General features: G+C 42.4%; 1 protein-coding gene and 1 long non-coding RNA gene across 2 annotated transcripts in view; one reads left to right on the top strand and one right to left on the bottom strand.

Moving 5' to 3' along the window:
• LOC142437417 (uncharacterized) overlaps positions 1 to 19,458 on the top strand; it is a 50,821-nt gene that overhangs the window by 27,235 nt on the left and 4,128 nt on the right. The gene's annotated exons all lie outside the window — the stretch shown is intronic.
• On the bottom strand, positions 11,085 to 19,209 carry H3-3A (H3.3 histone A). The gene is made up of 4 exons (XM_075530992.1): positions 19,075 to 19,209; positions 17,435 to 17,585; positions 16,163 to 16,316; positions 11,085 to 11,535 (listed from the first exon to the last, which is right to left on the bottom strand). Exons 2-4 carry the CDS (start codon positions 17,560 to 17,562, stop codon positions 11,407 to 11,409), a joined length of 411 nt encoding a protein of 136 aa, XP_075387107.1. The 5' UTR covers positions 17,563 to 17,585; positions 19,075 to 19,209; the 3' UTR covers positions 11,085 to 11,406.

Raw genomic sequence — 19,458 nt, 5'->3', positions numbered from 1 at the left:
AAAAAGAAGTCACAGGGAGCAAAGTCAGATGGGTCATGTGCATGGGGGCAAGAGAGGCATGCTGGGTTTTTTTTTGCCAAAAACTGGTACACTGAGATGGCTGCGTGAGCAGGTGCATTGTCATGGTGCCCTGTCTGCCAGAAATCAGACCTTTTTGTTGTACATTGTTATACTATCTTTTCAAAACCTCTAAATAGAAAGTTTGATTAATAGTCTGCCTGGTGGAATGAACTCCAAATGTACAAGTAGACATTTGCATCTGTTCAGGAAGTTGACGGACTTCCAGAGTGAGGTTTGTCATCAATTGCCACTTCACCTTTTTGGAAATGAGAAACCATTTGTACACTTGAGTTTTTTCCCATGGCGCTGTTGACCTTGTAAGCTGTGTTCGACATCACAACGGTTTCTGTAACATTTGTCCTGAGCAGGAAACAGAATTCCACAGCCTCACGTTCTCTGAAATCGTCCATCACAAAAAACCAAGGTTCTAGCAAAACTGCTTTTACAAAATAATTCACTGCGACCAAAGAGAACCTTCCCAGGTGGCGCCACTGGGAAAAATATGTACTATGAAAGGTCTGTCCAGCAGAGCTTTGCCATGTTTTGTTTTTGTTTTTTGCGGGGGGCGGGTACGCCTTCATATACCGTCAGAAGAGTGGACAAATGTGTCTTAAAAAGTACAGTCAGGGCTTCTATTGCTTAGCATATGTTTTCAAGTTTCATCCACTTTTGTATGTAGCATGTGAGCAATACTTTATTCTTTTTCATTGTCTGGATACACCACATTTTACTTAGATGTTCAATAATTGAAGGAAATTGGGTTATTTCCACTTATGAATTAATTTTTAAGAAAAAAAAAGTACAGTCAGAATATTTCTTAGAAGTGAGAATTTGTCTGATAGACTTTGGATCTGCTATCAGGAAGGGCCAGTCTCTGGAGGAAGGCATGCATGGTAGAGCAGAGGATCAGTGAAAAGAGGTAGGTCCTCCCCAGATAGAAATGATACAGCGGTTACAGTAATGGGCTCAAGTAGTGTTTCTCACAGGGTCACTGTGAGTTGGAACTGCCTCCACAGCACGTAACCACAACAATCACGCTTGACATCTTGACTGTATTATCACTTTGACTTAGAAGCTGTAGTATTTGGGCCTGAGCCCCGACGGTGCAGTGGTTATGACTTGAACTGCTAACCACAAGGTCAGCAGTTTGAAACCAACCGTGGATCTTCAGGAGACATGTCACCAGTCTCAGAAACCCACAGGGGCGGTTCCACCCCGTCCTCTAGGGTTGCCCTGAGTCAGAATGGACTGGATAGCAGTGAGTGAGTGATCATTGTGTCTCTTTGCACTTCAGTTTCTATATCTGTACCACGGGAGAAATAGTACTTATTCCTCAGGGTGACTGTGATGATACGAAAATAAAAGCTTCGCATGCTGCTTGGCACCAGATGCAGATGTTCGAAAACATCTGTTCACTCTGAATATGAAACCAAAGGCCTGCTCCTCCCCCACCTTTCAAATTGTTAAGCTTTTATCAATATTAGCTTGCAGGGCCCCATCCCCTGGAACTCTTTTAAGGGACGCCATTGTGAATGGGACTAGTGGTCTAAGCCAAGGATGCTCCTTTCTCCCTCTGACCAGCAGAGTCAGAGGGTCGCTTCTGGGAGATCTGAGGCAGGGGCCTGGAGATCCACTCCTCCCTTTGTATGTGCCCTTCCTTTGGGAAGATAACTTCTTGCTCTGCTGAGGACAGCTCTAATTGACTTACTAAGTCCTCCTGGGCAGGGCCTGGAGGAGGCAGGGAATGGCCGTCAAAGGGACCCTTGGGGTCCCTACCAAGGTTGGGCAAAGGGCCTGGACACTTTCTCTCGGGTCCTAGCGGGACACTTGAATCTCAAACCGAAGCTTCGGGTCATAACAAAGTTGAACCCTTGGGCCCAGGGCTTAGGCTGGTCAGCGGTGGGCCAGTGGCAGCCCTGGGAGTGTGGCACGCTGGGGCTGTCCCTTGGAGGCTGCGGCGACCTGGGGTTTTGTCCAACCGCAGTGTCCTGGTCTGTTTCAACTAGTTGCAGGGCCTTCAAACATGCGTTACAGACCGACTCTCCGGCAAGAGGATGGGGCCGCGGGAATTAGCGCGGTATTTGCATACCCATGGGCTTCTCCATTTACAGGTATTGCATTTACGTTCCCTAGATAAGCACGAACCACGTGTTTTCCCCAGGGCCACGTTGCACCCCTCAGTCCGCGCTCACCTGGGGGGGAAGGCGCCCCAAACCCCGCGGGGGCGGGGGAGCTTTGAGCCAGCCAGCCGGGCCCGCCCCGGGGAGCGACGGCCTCTGGAGAGGGCCCACCCAGGGCAGCGGGCGGCCAGGGCTGCTCCTGATTTTGGGTGGACAGTGCTTCCAGCGCCCGAAAGCGGAGGTGGGCGGGGCCTCACCCCTGAATTCCCGCCGCGCTGCAGGCGGGGGCGTGGTCGGAGGTGTCACCTAACCCCGCCGAGGACCAGGTTGGCTTTGGGGACCCTAGGCATCAGGTGGCTGGAAGATCCTTGGGCGTCGTGGTTAGCATCTCTGGCACCTGAGGCTGGGGGGACTCGCGGGGCAGGATCCAGGTCTGCAGGTTATTCAAGAAGCTCGGCTGAAAAACCCGCGCTAGCGAAGCCACACTGGGGAGGGAGCGAAGGACCGGCCGCCGACTGGGGTCTAGGGGTCCTGCATGGAGGGCGGGGGTAGAGAGAATGCCGGACCCTCAGTTCTCCAGGACCTCAGGAGTCAGGCCCCCCTGGAGCTGCTTCGGAGGAGCTGGAAGGAGCTGCTTCCCATCCACCCCGCACCCGATTTTCGAAAATTCCGCTGGGGTCCAGCTCTGGAGTCATGGGGGGGCCTGCAGTCGAGAACCCGCGTGGTAGCCTCAGTTCAGGTGGGAGTGAAGCCACTTCACACAGTTCCCTGACTCGGAATCAGAATGGCTTATTTCAGGTAGGGATGTGGAGGATTGAGTACGGTTCACTAGGAAACAACCTCCAACTACTTGCATCGTTTTCCTTGTATCATTATGAACATTTAAAATAAAATCTACGTCATTTTTAAAGAGGTGCTGCTGAAAACCCAACCATCTAGATGCCATAAGAGCCTTGGTGGTGTAATGGTTACAAGTTGGACTGCTAACCATAAGGTAAGCAGTTCGAAACTACTAGCCACTCGTGAAACTCACGGGGATAGTGCTAACCTGGGAGACATAAGCATCTTGACATCTGACCTGTCAACCTTGGATTCATTCATTTCTGCAGCCACAAGCCTGTCATCTTGCCAATCTTCAGTTCATCAGCCTGAACAACCTTGTGAGTCAGGAGAAGCTCCAACCTAACATCTGACTCTTGAACTTGGCACTTGCCTTCTTCTTCAAGTGTGTGAGCCATTTTTCTTCATACACACACACTAGAAGAATATGCTTCTCTTTCCTTGTATGTCTATCCAGATGTACAGAAGTAGGACTTTTAGTATTTTAAGAATAAGCCATTCTTAGATATTTCATCTCAGGTCATTATTAATTTTATTTTGTATATTTGGTTCTTTAATCCATATATATTTTGGAGATGTGAAGTAGGACTTTAACTCTCCACTCTAAGAATAATGTTTTAAAAAATAGTTCACCCATATCCACTTTTTCCTTAGGGTATTTTCATTCGCAAATCATTCACCAAAGTATTTTATTTGTCACAATGTAAAACTCACCTTACTTAGCCTTAGACATGTCCAAAATTGAATTCCCATGAAAGCAAAGCACAGTTAGCATCATAGAGGATATTCCAATGGTAAAATGGCTTTGTTAAGCTTTCGAAAAGGAAGTTTCCAGTATATTTTGACCAGCACCATTGAAGATCCACATACATTTCAGAGATGCATTGTGGTGGACAAGAAATTTGTCACCCACACCACACCTAATATTTATGCCCATCAAACTCTTTTCTCGTGAATCTTATTTCTTTACCATTTGGGTATTCATTCTACCAAAAAGCCAGACTAGAAACTATTTTTGGGGTTGACCTGCTCCACTACTATGCATTCATTTGTTCACCACAATCAGGCATCTGTTCAGTTGCTAACTAAAGAAAATCCTACTTAATCATTGCTTAAACTCATAGGTTAATTAAAAAAAAAAAACAAGACTAGAATTAGGTGACTTCTGGTGTCCCTTTAGCTACTCCATGATGTCACAGGCTTTTTTCTGGTTTTGCTATTTTTTGGGTACCACCATCATTAATGCTCCCTTTGTCTTCATGAGTACTGCCTCTGGTTGCAAGATGGCTGCTGTACCTTCAGGTATCAAATCCACATTTACAGCAGAATGGGTAAAGGGAAAGAATACAACTATCTGCATCTCCTTTTTCTCATAACTAATTACTTTTAATACCTTATTTATCTTACCTTATCAGTTCCTGCTGGGGCACTGAATTATTTAATGTGGCTCTACTGTCTTTTCTTGAATGCGTTTGGGTAAGAAGGTGGGGGAAGACATGGGTAGGATTGACCTGTAATTGCTACCAAGGTCCATTGTGATTGCCATCCTGCTCAGTATAAAAGGAGTCTGCTGAGAAGCACAACCAGGATCTCAAGACCAGCCAGAGCTGGGAGCTGAGTATGTATGCCCTCTAGGCTCCCAGATCCCTCCAGTGAACCTCCTTGATCCAGAAGACAACCGTGACATCAGGGTAGCTTCAACAAAACTAGGAGCTAGAGCAGAAGACAGAATTGTGGTGGACTTCTCAGCCCACAGAGCAAGTGAAGCTGATTGCTTTGGGGCCAGGAGGGTGGCTTGTGGAGTGAGATGCTGCTAGGTATCTAATTGGGGGGTTTGGGGTGGGGGTGGGGCAGATAGGTTTGCTCACTCATGGAGCTGGAGGTGAGGCTTACAACAGAATGGCAGGCTTTCTAGGCATCGGATAGCAGCCCTGAAAGAACTCTGTAACATGTCTTAACTGAACAACTATCTCCAGCATTTCTTACGTGCATTGCAACCTGTTAACTTCCGTAATAAACTCCATAATCATAAATATTGTCAGAGAGTGTGGCCATTGCAACGAATCATCAGACTCAGTAGCTGGGACAGTCGAGTGTTGTGACAGAGCACAACAGTTCCCAAATACTCTTTGACTTAAATATTCATTTTCACTGTATAATGTACTTTGAGGGTTAAGACAAGCTTCCCCAAGCACTTTTTGGGTGGTAACATTTCTTGTCCCTTGAATATATTTTTTTCCAGACGCACTTTAGAATTGTCAAGTTCTATTTTAAATCCTAAAATCCTGTTTACTATGATGGCAATGACACGATCAAGAGGAATGGGGTAGCATTTATCATCCAAAAGGGCACTTCAAGATTTTGAAGCACAGTGCTGTCTGTGTTGGGATTATTATCTGTCCACCTTCAGGGAAATCCCACCAATATAACTATTGTTAAAATTTTTGCATCAACCACAAAAGCTAGTGATAAAAGAAACTGAAGAATTCTGCCAACATTTTCAGTGTGAAACTGAGCAAACATGCAATCAAGATGCACTGATAATGCAGAAGTTGGAACATAAGGTTTTGGTGAAAAAACTAAGTTGGAGGTCATGTAATAGAATTTTGCAAGACCAATGACTTGTTCTTAAGCAAATACCTTTTTCAACACTCACTACAAATGGTGGCTATTCCATACACAGACTTCTATAGATGGAATACACAGAAATCAAATTAACTACATTGGAAGGAAGAGACGATGAAGAAGCTCAATATCAGCCGCTAAAATCAGGCCAGGGGCTGACTCTGGAACAGGTCCTTTGTTGCTTATATATAAATTCAGGTTGAAGCTAAAGAAAATTAAAACAAGTCCACAAGAGCCAAAATACTACCTGAGTCCATCCCACCTAAATTTCGAAAACATCTCAAGAACAAATTTGCTGCAATTGGAAATACTAATGACAGATTTGATGTATTGAGCACTAATGACAGAAGACCTGATGATCTGTGGGAGGACATCAAGAACATCGTTCATGAGGAAAACAAAGGCTATTAAGACAAAGAAAACGGCAGTTTATAAATTATCAAGGGTTCATGAGGGTAGGAGGTGGGGGAGAGCGAGGGAGGCAGGGAATGAGCTGATATCAAGGGCTCAAGTTGAAAGAAAATGTTTTTAAAATGATGATGGCAACTTATGTACAAATGTGCTTGACACAATAGATGGATGTATGGATTGTGATAAGACCTCTAAGAACCTCCAATAAAAATAATTTTAAAACAAAAAGAAGACAGAAAGAAAAGATCAAAATGGATGTTAGAAGATACAGAAACTTGCTCTTAATGGGAAGAGTAGAGCTAAGCCACATGGAAGAAAGAATGAAGTGAGTGAGTAGAAAATTTTAAAGGGCAGCCTGAGAAAGACAAAGCCAACTATTACAACACAATCTGCAAAGATCTAGCGAGAAAGCGGAAAAGGACTAGTATGCGCAACAAACAAGAAAAATATTCAAGCCTTAAGTTACAAGATTAAAAATTCTAAGAGCAAGATATTGAATAATGCAGGCAACATAAAGAGAAGGTGGAAATAAGGTACCAAAAAGATTGGTCAACTTTCAACCATCTCAGGAGGTAGCATATGAGGAAGAGGCAATGTTGCTGAAGGAAGGTCAAGCTGCACTGAAAGCCTGGCCCCAAGCGAAGCTCAGGAATTGATGGAAGGCCAGTGGAAATGTTTTCACAAGCTGATGGCAGGGAGTTTTGATTTTATCGTATACAGAAACCCTATTCCCTTTTATAATTTTGTAACCTGCCATCTTGTTTTACAATCTCATTGAAATCACTAAATTAGGAACCCTCGTTCATTCTGACAGGAATGCAAAATAGTAGTTGTGGAAAACAATTTGCCAGTCCCCCCAAAGTTGAACATACTATTACCATTATGACCCAACAATTCTAATCCTGCATGTATATACACAATGTTCATGCCAGCACTATTCAGATTATCAAAAAGAGAGAAATGTCCATCAGTAGATATTGGATAAATCAAATGGGGTAATCAGAATTTTACCTTGCAAGACTGGATAGAGCAGAGGTTGTACACAGGTGCAGATAGGAGCTGGAGGCACAGGGAATCCAGGGTGGATGATACCTTCAGGACCAGGGGTGTGAGGGGCGATACTGGGAGAGTAGAGGGTGAGTGGGTTGGAAAGGGGGAACCGATTACAAGGATCTACATGTGACCTCCTCCCTGGGAGACGGACGGCAGAGAAGGGGGGGAAGGGAGACATTGGACACGGCAAGATAGGACAAAGAAATAATCTATAAATTATCAAGGGTTCATGAGGGAGGGGGGAGCGGGGAGGGAGGAGGAAAAAAAAGGACCTGATGCAAAGGGCTTAAGTCGAGAGCAAATGCTTGGAAAATGATTAGGGCAAAGAATGTACAGATGTGCTTTATACAATTGATGTATGTATACGTGTGGATTTTGATAAGAGTTGTATGAGCCCCTAATAAAATGATTTTAAAAAAATCAAATGGGGTACATACACTATTACTCAGCCAGAAAGGAGATGAAGTCCTGATACATGCCACACATGGATGAGCCTTGAAAACATTATGCTTACTAGTGGTAACCAGAGGCGACAGTGGGAACAGAGTAGTTCATGCATAGAAGCTATTGGGTTTGTTAATGGTATAGTGCAGTAATTGGGAAAACACTAACTGGAGTGGTTACCAGGAACTGAATAATGCATGCAGAAGCTAAATAGGCAGGCATGCGCTGTGTATTTGTATCCCTATTTTAAAAAGCTAGATCCCTGTCCCTAAAAATAATTTTTAGTTGAGGCTTGGATTTCAATTTGTCAATTAATCTCATAATAGAAACTGATTAGATCATTTACTATTAGGAATACTTGTAAGCACTTTTACATGAAAAAAAAAAAAAGCTTTTGGTGAATGTTTACATGGCATATTAGGTCCTTATTTACCACTCTTCATACAGCTTGCTTTACAACTCTGGTTACATATTTCATGGTCAACATTCTCGATTCCAATATTGTGTTTCCATTCATCTAGTTTCCTTCACTGCCTCTTGTTACTTCTCATCCTTGTTTTGAGTAAATGCTGACCTTTTGTTCTCAGCTGGTTATTTAAGGGGAAACAAAGAATGCTTGGGATAGCAGTAATGGGTGGAGCACCAGCTAATTCTTCTAGTCTCAGGCTACATTAGGCGGTGAATGATGTAGGCTTTCAGCCCTGATTTGGAAGGTCTCATTTGCCTACTTCCTACCTATTTCCCCGAAATAACCACCGAGTTACATGGTAAGGTGGTAGTGATTGTTAGGTGCCAGAGGTTACTTCAACTCGGCGATCCCACTTAAGCAATTGACCTATCCTACTCCCAGCAGGGTTTCTTTCCCTGGTGTGACCTTTACAGAAACAAATCACCTGGTAAAGACACTATGTGGGTTGAACTTTTTTAGTGAGCAGCCAAGCACTTCACCATGTGTCCCACGAAAAAAATCAAATCAAACCCACTGACTTCTAGCCACCCTACACAGGGTTTCTGAGGTTGTCGATGAAGCTTTGCTGGATGGAGGGAATAGCTTCATCTTCTCCCTCCTTCCCAAGTGGGTGGTAGGTTTGAATGGCTTTTAGCCAATCAAGACATGTACCATATATATTCATGTATAAGCCAAGTTTTTCAGTACATTTTTAATGTAGCTTTTGTAAAATTTTAGGTGTCTCAGCTCTTTGGGATGGCTTGTACTCAACTGCAATCGCACCATCAGAGATTCTCAAAACACAGTAACAACCCTCCCAATCCATGGATATCGTTTTCATATTACAGCAACTCCTATACAGAACTGTTTCATAGCTTCTGAGGCTACTGATCGGCATGGAAGCAGATCACCCCATCTTTCTGAGTGGGCTCAAGCCATTAGGAAGCCAGCAGACCGAAGCGTACCACCAGATCCTAAGTGTAACAGCAAGTGAAAGCTCTATCTGCTGGCAAATAGTTCGTTTTTGCCAACAATTTCATATTTTCCAATAAATTTATTACAGTACTTAAACCTCTTGAAATTTTAACTTCATAGAAAGTCTATTTAGACCAGTGGTTCTCAACCTTCCTAATGCCCAACCCTTTAATACAATTCATATTGTGGTGACCCCCAACCATAAAGTTACTTTTGTTCCTACTGAACTGTTAATTTTGCTACTTATGAATCATAGTGTAAATATGTCATGCAGGATAGTTACAAATTGTACATAAAGCAGTGATTAATCACAATGCTCAATGTCATATATACATATATATATAGTGGATTATTTTTCTGATGGTCTTAGGTGACCCCTGTGAAAGGATCATTCAACCCCTCCAAAAGGGTCACACCACCCACAGGTCGTGCTGATTTAGACCAATAGACCTTTTTGTGGAGTCTTACCAATTGCTGTCAAGTAGATTCTAATTTATGGCAAGCAACCCCATGTTTGAGTACAATTGTGCTCCAGTTTTCAAGTGATTCATTTTTCCTAAGTAGAACACGCCTTTCTTCCAGGTTACTTCTGTTCAAATCTACATGTGAACAGCCAACCTTCCAATTTAGTGGTAGCCCCATGTTTCATCTGCACCACCTAGGAATACATACAATTGACAGGCCATGGCATTGGTGATAAAGCAAATATAGTGGCCATCCGTCTGTGTGTACACAAATTCAACACCCACCCCTTTTGTGCTTTTTAAAACATTACACCTGGAACAGCAAGCATACTACTTAAAAACTATCCAATAGACATCACTCCATAGACATCACTTTACAAGAAAGTAAATACCAGAAAAGCAAATATTTAAGAGCAAAATTTAAGACTGATTCTAAAAATTTACAGGATGCTTTTGTAATTGTGGCAATTATTTTTTTTAAATGTCCATTTTCCATCAGTTTCACAAGTCTATCATTAAAGTCCCTTTTTTTAGTATATATATTTTTAAAGTTCCTTTGTAGACCAGAAACTTGACCCAGATGAGTCAGCAACTTGTTAGCTTTTCAGTAACTTATGAGAAAACAACTGCAGTCCACTAATTAATGTCAAAACAATCACCTATAGTAAAAATATGGTTACGCAGAGCTTAAAACCAGACTTACTCTCTTCCTCACTCCCTCTCCCACTTAAAAAAAACAAAAAAAACAACCCAGAAATAATCTAAGCCAAACCTACCTTCTCAGATGTTATTTTCTCTCACAACTTCAAGTGAAGTTACAATTACTCCTAGGTTTTAATAAATGCCAGCATACTAGAAATGTTTCTGTAACCTTTCAAAATGCTGTGTCAAAAACCAACTACTGGTATTTAACTTCAGGGTTAAATATACAAGAAGTTGCCATAAAGTTGATTCTCATCTATGATGGCTCCAATGTATGTATCAGTGTAAAACAGCTTTTTTTTTTTTTAGATGACCAGACCATACATTTATCTTAAAACAGCATTGGACGTGCACTATTCATTTGAAAATTTGTTACTACTCAGCAGCCCCCAGGGCACTTCTGCTGTCCCACACAGTTGCTAAGGGTCAGAATCTACTCAATGGCCATGAGTTACTAAACGTGGCTTAGTAGCATAGAACAAATATTAAAGCACTTTCACAGATTTTAATATTTCCAGGTGGTCCTGTTAAATGTTTGTTTTTGGAATTATTGATCCAGAGCACAACATTCAGAATTTGAGATTTTGTTTTGGCAAATATTTACTACCTGCAAAGTTAAAACAGTAATTAGATGTCAGCAGTTCCAAAGATTCCCCTTTAAAGTAAATTAATTTTGTACACAAAAACTTCAAATGATGAACTGAATAAAGTTGATAATAAAGACCAAAAGCAAGTATAGTTTAATGCATTTTAATAGCAAACTTACAGGAACAGCACAGAAGACAGACAACATTAAAAACATGTACTTGCGCATGTAGGACAACTTAGTTAGAAAAGTATAGTGAATGGATGGAATCTACTGTATGATAAAAATGCTACAAACACCATTTAGTTGCCGTCAATAAGAAATTTACTTGTTTTAAAAAAATCCAAATGCTGGCATTGTCCAGAAAAATTTAACAGGTTTATTTATAATTGTTATAAAGTTGAACTGCTGAAACGTGTTCACTGAAACATTTTGACTTGCATTAATGCTTTATGTCCCCGCATTATATTAAAAATTCACACACAAATGAAAATGAAAAACTGCCAATACCTGATTTCTGTCCCCTATTTTTTCCATTCGCAATCATATACTTAGGTACCTTTAGACCCCATGGGAAAAAACAAAAACGAAAAACCTAACGTTCAGAACTACCAGTAACAGGAAGAGAATCTTTTTTTTTTTTTTAAAGGATGAAATGTTTCCCATCATAGTGGATTCTTAAGCACGCTCTCCACGTATGCGACGTGCTAGCTGGATGTCTTTTGGCATAATTGTTACACGTTTGGCATGGATAGCACACAGGTTGGTGTCTTCAAAAAGGCCAACCAGATAGGCCTCACTCGCCTCCTACAATAGGAGAGGGGGAAGAAAAAAACAAAAAAAGGTGTTACTCTCAACAGGTAAAACATAGCTACATAAACGTGAACTAAAACAATATTTTTTAAGTTTCTCAAATCCCGCACCCTAGAAGCTGTTGAGTACTTTACAAGGCACTTACACATTTTCTAACCTGTAGGACCCAAATTGAAAAATCAGTTTGTAAACCAGTAGCTCAAGCCTACAAATCTGTATCACTTATACAAGGATCAAATTACATGACTGAAGCCACTGACCCCAAGTCCATTCCAATGCACAGTGACCTTATAGGACAGAGCAGACCGATCCTTGGGGTTTCCAAGCTATAAACCAACCTCCGCCTACTCGGTAAGATCCAAACTACCAGTCACACCCATGCCACCCACCAGACGCCTCTGGTACCCTAATTACATTACTGGGAGAGTTCATTTCAAGAGACCTATTTGAACCTTTGCCTTGCCTAGCTGACAATGATTTCCATCGCATGATTCTCGCATCTAACTTTCTATTTACACCTGGTTTTGAATAAACAGATAATAAACACTGTAGAGTTTATGTTACACATCTGCTCACTCATTTTGTTTACCTAGTTCAGTCAACAGCCTTCAACAGTGTTTTTGTGTACTAGGTGCTAAGTAGTAGTTGGCCCTTTCAATAAAGTTCTATAAAGAACTCCCATTTTTAAAGGTTATCTAAAAAAATCTTAAACTTTTAAGCCCTTTAAGGCATAAGATTATGCAGATAGGAATAACCAAGTTTTGAGGTCTTTTAAAAACCAAAAATACTTGCAATAAAACTGACACTTCACTTTTAAAAGTATTAACACATCAGCTATTAATGTTGTTTCCTTCTTTAATTTTATGGAAAGATTTTTTCCTTCACATTTCATACCTTCACCCTTAAGCTGTTTACTTCAGAAAAACAAAAAGACCCTAAAATCACCCTAACAGGAAAGTGTAGAGCAGCCCCCAGTATTTTCAATATTGTAAACCGCCCCCCCCTATTTTGCTTATTTATATTTTTATCAATTATATTTTATTGGGGGGGCTCTTACAAATCTTTTAACAATTCATCATTCAATTGTATGAAGCACACTTGTACATCTGTTGCCATCCACATTTCCAAACTATTAATATTGTAATTTTTACAAGAACAGATTACTAAATACCTGGTTACTTAAACTGCCAACCTTTTGATCAGCTGTACCACAAAGGCTACCTTTACTCCTCTCCTATCAAAGTTCACTCCACCCAATTTTCACTGTCCGTATCTACTTTTCTGCAGCCTGTATTATCAATAGCTAACTTGTAATTACCTCCCTTATTAGGCCTAACTCCTAGGCTTTGGTGGTATGATGGATGGGTGGGGCTGCTAAGTGCAAGATAAGCAGTTTGAAACTACCAGCTACTTGGCCAGGTGAAAAGACAAAACTTTCTCCTGCAGTCTCAGAAACCCACAAGGGGAGCTCTAGCCTGTCCTACAGAGTTGCTAGGAGTTGGAGCTGACTGGATGACAAGAGTTTTAAGAAGGCCTAGCTCAAGACTCTTCCATGAAAGAGAAAGGAAAAGAACCCAGGACTCCGCATGCCCTTCCTTCCATATACAATATAACCTTGAGCTTCGCCGAATCCAGTCACTCATAATGATCATTTTATACTGGTTGGTTTATACCTATAAATCTAATTTCTAAAATAGTTTTCTTTTTTAAAAGTAATTTCCTAAGTAACCACTTCTATTTTTTCATATCCACAGCTTGATTCTTGAGTTACTCTAGAAGTGGTTAAGAAGTTTAGAAAACTTGACATATTGTAGGCCTCTTCTTGGAGGAGGGAGGAGTTTCATCAAGCACCCAAGTATATCTCAAGAAAGAACTCATTTAACTTAGTTTAATCCGGTGTATCTCATGGTTGCACTTACAATGCCTTTGGGAAACTGCGCGCCATGAATTGCTATATAGCAAGCCATAGGTCTTGCAGTCAAGTTCTAGAGACCATTTAGAGTGGTGTCATCTATCAGCTCCCCTAGGACTACTCAGATGTGTCATGTGGCAGCTGGGGCTCTCAATGTTCTTTTACAACTCAGGAGTCAGTTTACGGGGTTGTGTCTGGTAAGATCGGGGAGAAGATTTAACACCCACAGGGGTTTTGACCATGACCCAGATATTTCTAATTCTATTATCAATGTTGCAAAGTCACTTAAAAATTAAAGCTGTAATGGGAATTTAAAGCCTGTCATATTAATTGACTATCCAATGAGCATAATTCTAAGGTAACAACAAAAGGAAAATACAATTGGAAGAAAATATGACTCGTCTATACCATTTCAAAACACCAAACCCATTTAAAAAAATTTATACTTTAGCTCAGACATTAAAAGCAAAAGCTAATTTCTAAGTTTGTCAATTCTTGATTAACATGGAAACTGAAAACTAGCTTCTGCTTTACCATATTTCCATAAGATAACCTTCCATTTAACAGCTTTAAGAACCAGTATTTTTAAGGGGGGAGGGAGCAAAAGTCTGCAACACAAAAACTCTTTTTAATTAAGGTTCAGAGATATGAACTGCAGAAGGGACCACTCTGGACAAACCAAGGCAACCACACCTCATGCCAAACACCAACAGTGGAAGTTTGTTTCACCCAATGAGTAATTAAAAAAACAACATTCTCTACCCAGCTTGCTTAGTAATCCTAATTTATAAAATACTATATTAATGACACTAAGATCTTTGGATATTTCTAGTTCCAAAATGCTCTAGTGCTATGATCTTTAAACAGTCCTGATAACTATTAACTAGAAAGGACATAAAAATAATTAGCTGCTTTGCACCAATGATTGGGGATCTTTGTAGTAGTATTTGTGTTTCAAGTTAATAATTTTACCATGTCAAATGAGAACAGAAGATAATCAGCTATGAAGGCAGAATATTTTTATGCTAAGATTTCAGTAGTTGAAATTTCACCTCACTGAGAATTTAATGGATGCTTACTCCTGGAATTCACCAATCAAATGAAGTTTAGTCTAACCATAGAAACAGATTGGCCAATTACACTTCAGAGCAGAATCCACCTATCAAATCTTCCTCACATAAAAGCCAGGCACAGCAACTGCAGCCCTAACAATCCAATGGAATACATGTAGGTAGATTTTGGACCCTCCCCCTCCCGAGAGATTATGATTCTGGTCTGTAATGCTTAGCAACCTGCATTTCTAATTATCCTAACTCCTCCTTCCCATCTCTTGGATATAGGACATGGTCTTATAGAGACTTAAAAAAAAAGAGGGGGACATGGGGAGGGAGGGGAAAAATGAAGAGCTGATGCCAGGGTTTTAAGTGGAGAGCAAATGTTTTGAGACTGATGAGGGCAATGAATGTACAAGTGTGCTTTACACAATTGATGTATGTATGGATTGTGATGAGAATTGTATGAGCCCCTAATAACATGATTAAAAAATTATATTTACATAGGAAAAAGTTAAAAAAATATATAAAGCAGGCCACTATTATACAAGTGACAGATGTTATAATTACATACAAATGCAACTATGAGTACTTCAAGTTCTAATCTTGGCAAAACCACAAAGGTTTCAAATATATAACCACCTCTAGATTCATAATCTTCTTTAGCAACCTATTGTCTCTGAATCCCTGCCAGGCTACATGCTTAAAATTACCATGGCAAGATATGACAAAATAATAATTTATAAATTATCAAGGGCTCATGATGGAGGGGGGAGCGGTGAGGGAGGGGTAAGAGAGGACCTGATGCAAAGGGCTTAAGTTCAGAGCAAATGCTTTGAAAATGATTAGGGCAAAGAATGTACAGATGTGCTTTATACAATTGATATATGTATATGTATGGATTGTGATAAGAGTTGTATGAGGCCCTAATTAAAAAAACCAAAAAACTTAAATCAGGAAGTTTTACAATAAACTGAATGAAATGTCTGTTTTCACAGTAGACATTTAGGAAAAAAGCTGTGTAATAGCTATTAGAATAACTCAAGTCATCTTTTGAAAATAAAACCTGCAATTAAATTTGCACATCAAATTAAAAAGAAACCAAGGCAGTCTATTTTATGGCACAAGTATCAAAATGTGATCAGAAAAAAAAAAGGACTACCATGAAGCACACATTCTAAGATCAATCCAACCCTAACTACTGGTTAGTTTTTTATTTCACTGAATAATTCTTTAATGTTGCCTCCTCCCATTCTAGATATTAAGCTCTCATTTCGCCTCTTCAATGTCCAGGAACTCATTCCAATATACGTATTTTACATAGGTCATTGCTGCTCAATTACAATACAGACCAGTCCCCTATCTTCTTAAGTGTCCTATAACACACCATAAACCAAACCGTGTGCAAATTTTAAAATGGTACAATGGGACATGTACTAGGGTTTGGAGCCAACGATGGCTCCACATTTTGATTTTGTCATACTCCATGTATGATAAGAAATGGAGAAATTTAATCTTTCTGAAGTAATAGTGGACTACAGATCACCTACTTTATAAGCCAGTGATGATAGAATTGTATCAACAAAAGCAATGGTAGGTATTTTTCCTGGTATGAGGTGGGAACATACACGCTCAGAGCCCTCATCCACCATCTTACCTGCAAAGCACCAATAGCTGCACTCTGGAAGCGCAGATCTGTTTTGAAGTCCTGAGCAATTTCTCTCACCAGACGCTGGAAGGGGAGTTTGCGAATCAGAAGTTCGGTGGACTTCTGATAGCGTCTAATTTCACGAAGTGCCACAGTACCAGGCCTTAGAAAGAAAAGAGCAGCCAACTTGAAAGAAATGCAGTAATTTCCCAAAATAATGCATCCAACTAGTCTTCAGCTTCGGTATCAAATTTCACTGTTCAATTTATGACCTCAATATTCAAGCCCAACACAGAGTAACCATAACTTTAAAACAAAAAGTATGAAATGAAAAGTAGGTTCCCACTAGGGAACGTAACCAAGTGCATTAATTTCCTTTAATTTTTAACATGTACCTACATAGTAACTAGCTTCTGCTATAATTACGACCTTGGAAGCTATTAGTTATATCAGTCTTAATAAAGTCATTTAGGGAAAATTCTCTTCAACTTGGTTCCTCTCTTTACATTCTTTTAATGGAGCCATCAACAGAATCCAATGAGATTTTAAAATATAGATTTAAGCTGATTCTCAAAAAACCTTTGACTACTGCCTATTCCTCACTAATGATTTGAATACTCTTAATTGTCAGTGTGTCCCCCCCCCAATGGAAAAGTTTATTACTGATTGTTGGCAAGAAATTTGCCTCTTAATCCAAACGTACTTCTTTTAACACAAGACTTGTATTTTAGCTTAACCAAAACATTACGCACAGGCAGGGTACCAAAGTCTGAGCAACTTCTGCCCTCTAATGGTAGATGCCCTTAACAACACTGCTGGGATAGCCATCAACCAAATGAGCTAATACAAGGAGGAAATAAGCCAATTAAAGTAAACAAGATCGAGGGCCTACTCTTACTTAAAGAAAAAAAGACCCACCCCCCAAGTTGTCAAATTATTTTACCTAAGGCAAGGATGGTCTCAAAAATGCATTTTAAAAGACTATGCTATTTAAAAATGTTACTTCGTAGCTAAATGTTAATCACTCCATTAACATTATTATCAACGATTCCTTGGACCAATGAGTCAGAAATTGGCTTCAAAATTAAACACGTTCGCAACAAAAATTAAAGCTAATTTTTGCACATAATCTCCCCCCACAAGCAAAAAAAAAAAAAAAAAAAGAACCAGTTTCACCAAAGCAAAAAGTTTTCTTTTTATCCACCTTTCAGTTGGATTATAAAGCTACAGCGGGGCAGTCGTCCCAACCTCTACCCCCGCCCCCCCCCCCGCGCCCCATACCTGTAACGATGAGGCTTCTTCACCCCTCCGGTAGAGGGCGCACTCTTGCGAGCGGCTTTGGTAGCCAGCTGCTTCCTGGGTGCTTTACCACCGGTTGATTTGCGGGCAGTCTGCTTGGTACGAGCCATGGTAGCGACTCCGCCTCACTTACCTACCAGCATTCAAAAAAAAAAAAAATCACTACGTGCAGCTACCCAACGTAAGTTTCCCTAACCCTCCCTCAATATGGAAATTACGGTATTAAAAAAAAGCCCGTATTGTTATGTAATTTGAAAGGGCGCAAATTACACACCCACCATCCAAATATCAATTCTTCAAACAGCACCGAGACCAATCATCTACCAAGCACCACTCCAAATACCAATTGAGTAACGAACACGAAAGCAAAGAGCCCCACGGCAGCTTGACGACTATTCCTTTAATTAGTCAAAAAAATCAGGAAGACCGGTAAACACTGGATTCACCGACAAGTCAAAAAAGAACGAAGGCGCAACCACGGGAAAAAGGGCGACTCGAATTACAGCCAAAAGGATTTAGCCCCCGCCCCCTCACCCCCCCCACCCCCGCGCCGCGCCTGGCAGTTGATGGATTGCTGTAAATATCTGAAAACATTCCCGGGTTTGCATCTTTACAGTTGTGCTGACAAAAAAGGGGGCTGTCGGAAAGCAAGGGGGAACACCGGCCACCGCCGGCGAGCAGTCTACAAAGCACCGTCTTCGCCCAGCCCTAGCGAGCTTCGCAATGGAGGAGCAGAAAAAGCGCCCGCACCCCTCTAATTAACGCACGAGCCCGGCCGCCCGGTGCACCCCGAGCGCCGCATAAACTTTTGGTTTCGCCTCGCCGGCGCCCTCGACCCGGGTCTCCCTGCCCGCCTCGCGCCGGCGTCTCGCGCGGGCAAACTCGGCTCGCCGAGCAGAACAAAATGGAAACAATCGCCAAACGCACCCGACTCCTTCCACACAGACAAAACCCCGAGCCGCTCCAAAATGCCCTGATCCCTTGCCACGTGCCGCCCTCCAAAATGCAAAAGTTTTTTTTTGCATTTCAAATGCATCAAGTTTCCGCTTCTCCAAAAATTGAGGAGGGGGGGGGGAATCCCCTTGGCTTAAAATTTTTCCTCCCCGTTTGAAATGGGGAAGGGAGAAATGGGGGAAGAAAATGTGATCGGTGACCAGAGAGGAGAGACAAGATGGTGAAGCTTAGCAACAACTGTAGGGAAGCAGCAAAAAGCGAGTTCCCCCCGGGTGGGAAGCGGCGGCGATTTCCACCCTTTTCCGGCCCGAAAACTGGGGGCCGAGACTCGGGGGTGGTAGTTAAGAAGTCCGCGCAGGTCGTGGTGAAGGTTTGGGGTCCCGGGAAGGGGCGGCGAGGGGGATTTCACCGAAGAAAGGGGAGCCAGGGACGCGGGGAGGAGGGAGGGCGCCGCGGCGGTTGCTGTTGGGCTGAGGCGGCGAAAGACGGGAGCTGCCGCCGCCTGAGGGGAGAGGGAAGCCCGCTCTCCATCTCCATTTCTGGGCCAAAAAGTTTGTGGGCTAAGCCGGAGGGGCTTAGGGTACCCTCCCCACGCCGCCGAGGCTCGCCGTGGGGCTGACGGCAAGCGGGGCTCGGCTCCGGGGAGGCGGGCAGACGGGCAAACTTACCCCCCTTCTCCTTCAGCTGGAGCTCGGCGAGCTAGAGGCGGCGCTGGCGTTAGAGAGCAACAACGGCGCGGCAGCGGCTGCGAACACAATTGAAAGATGGCTGACACGGAGGCTACCCCAACACACGGCGCCCCGCCCCCGCGCCGCGCGCCAGCCAATCACACACAATGGAGGGAAGGCTCGGCCCCGCCCCCGCTCCCCCACTCGCGTCCCGCCCCCGCCCCTCCCCCCGCGCGCCTGTTCGCTCGCGCGTGCTCGCCCCTCCCCCGCGCGCCGCCCGCTCCCTCCCCCGGGCTCCCGGCCGCCTCGCGCCCTGTGTGTACAAACACAAAAGACACGCTCGGGGGCCGGCGGCTCGCCGCCCAGACGACCGCCCACCCCCGC

This window comes from Tenrec ecaudatus, chromosome 1 (genome assembly GCF_050624435.1).
Source record: "Tenrec ecaudatus isolate mTenEca1 chromosome 1, mTenEca1.hap1, whole genome shotgun sequence".
NCBI lineage: Eukaryota > Metazoa > Chordata > Mammalia > Afrosoricida > Tenrecidae > Tenrec > Tenrec ecaudatus.
Note: the sequence above shows the minus strand (reverse complement) of the source record. Positions and strands in the feature narration are given on the sequence as shown.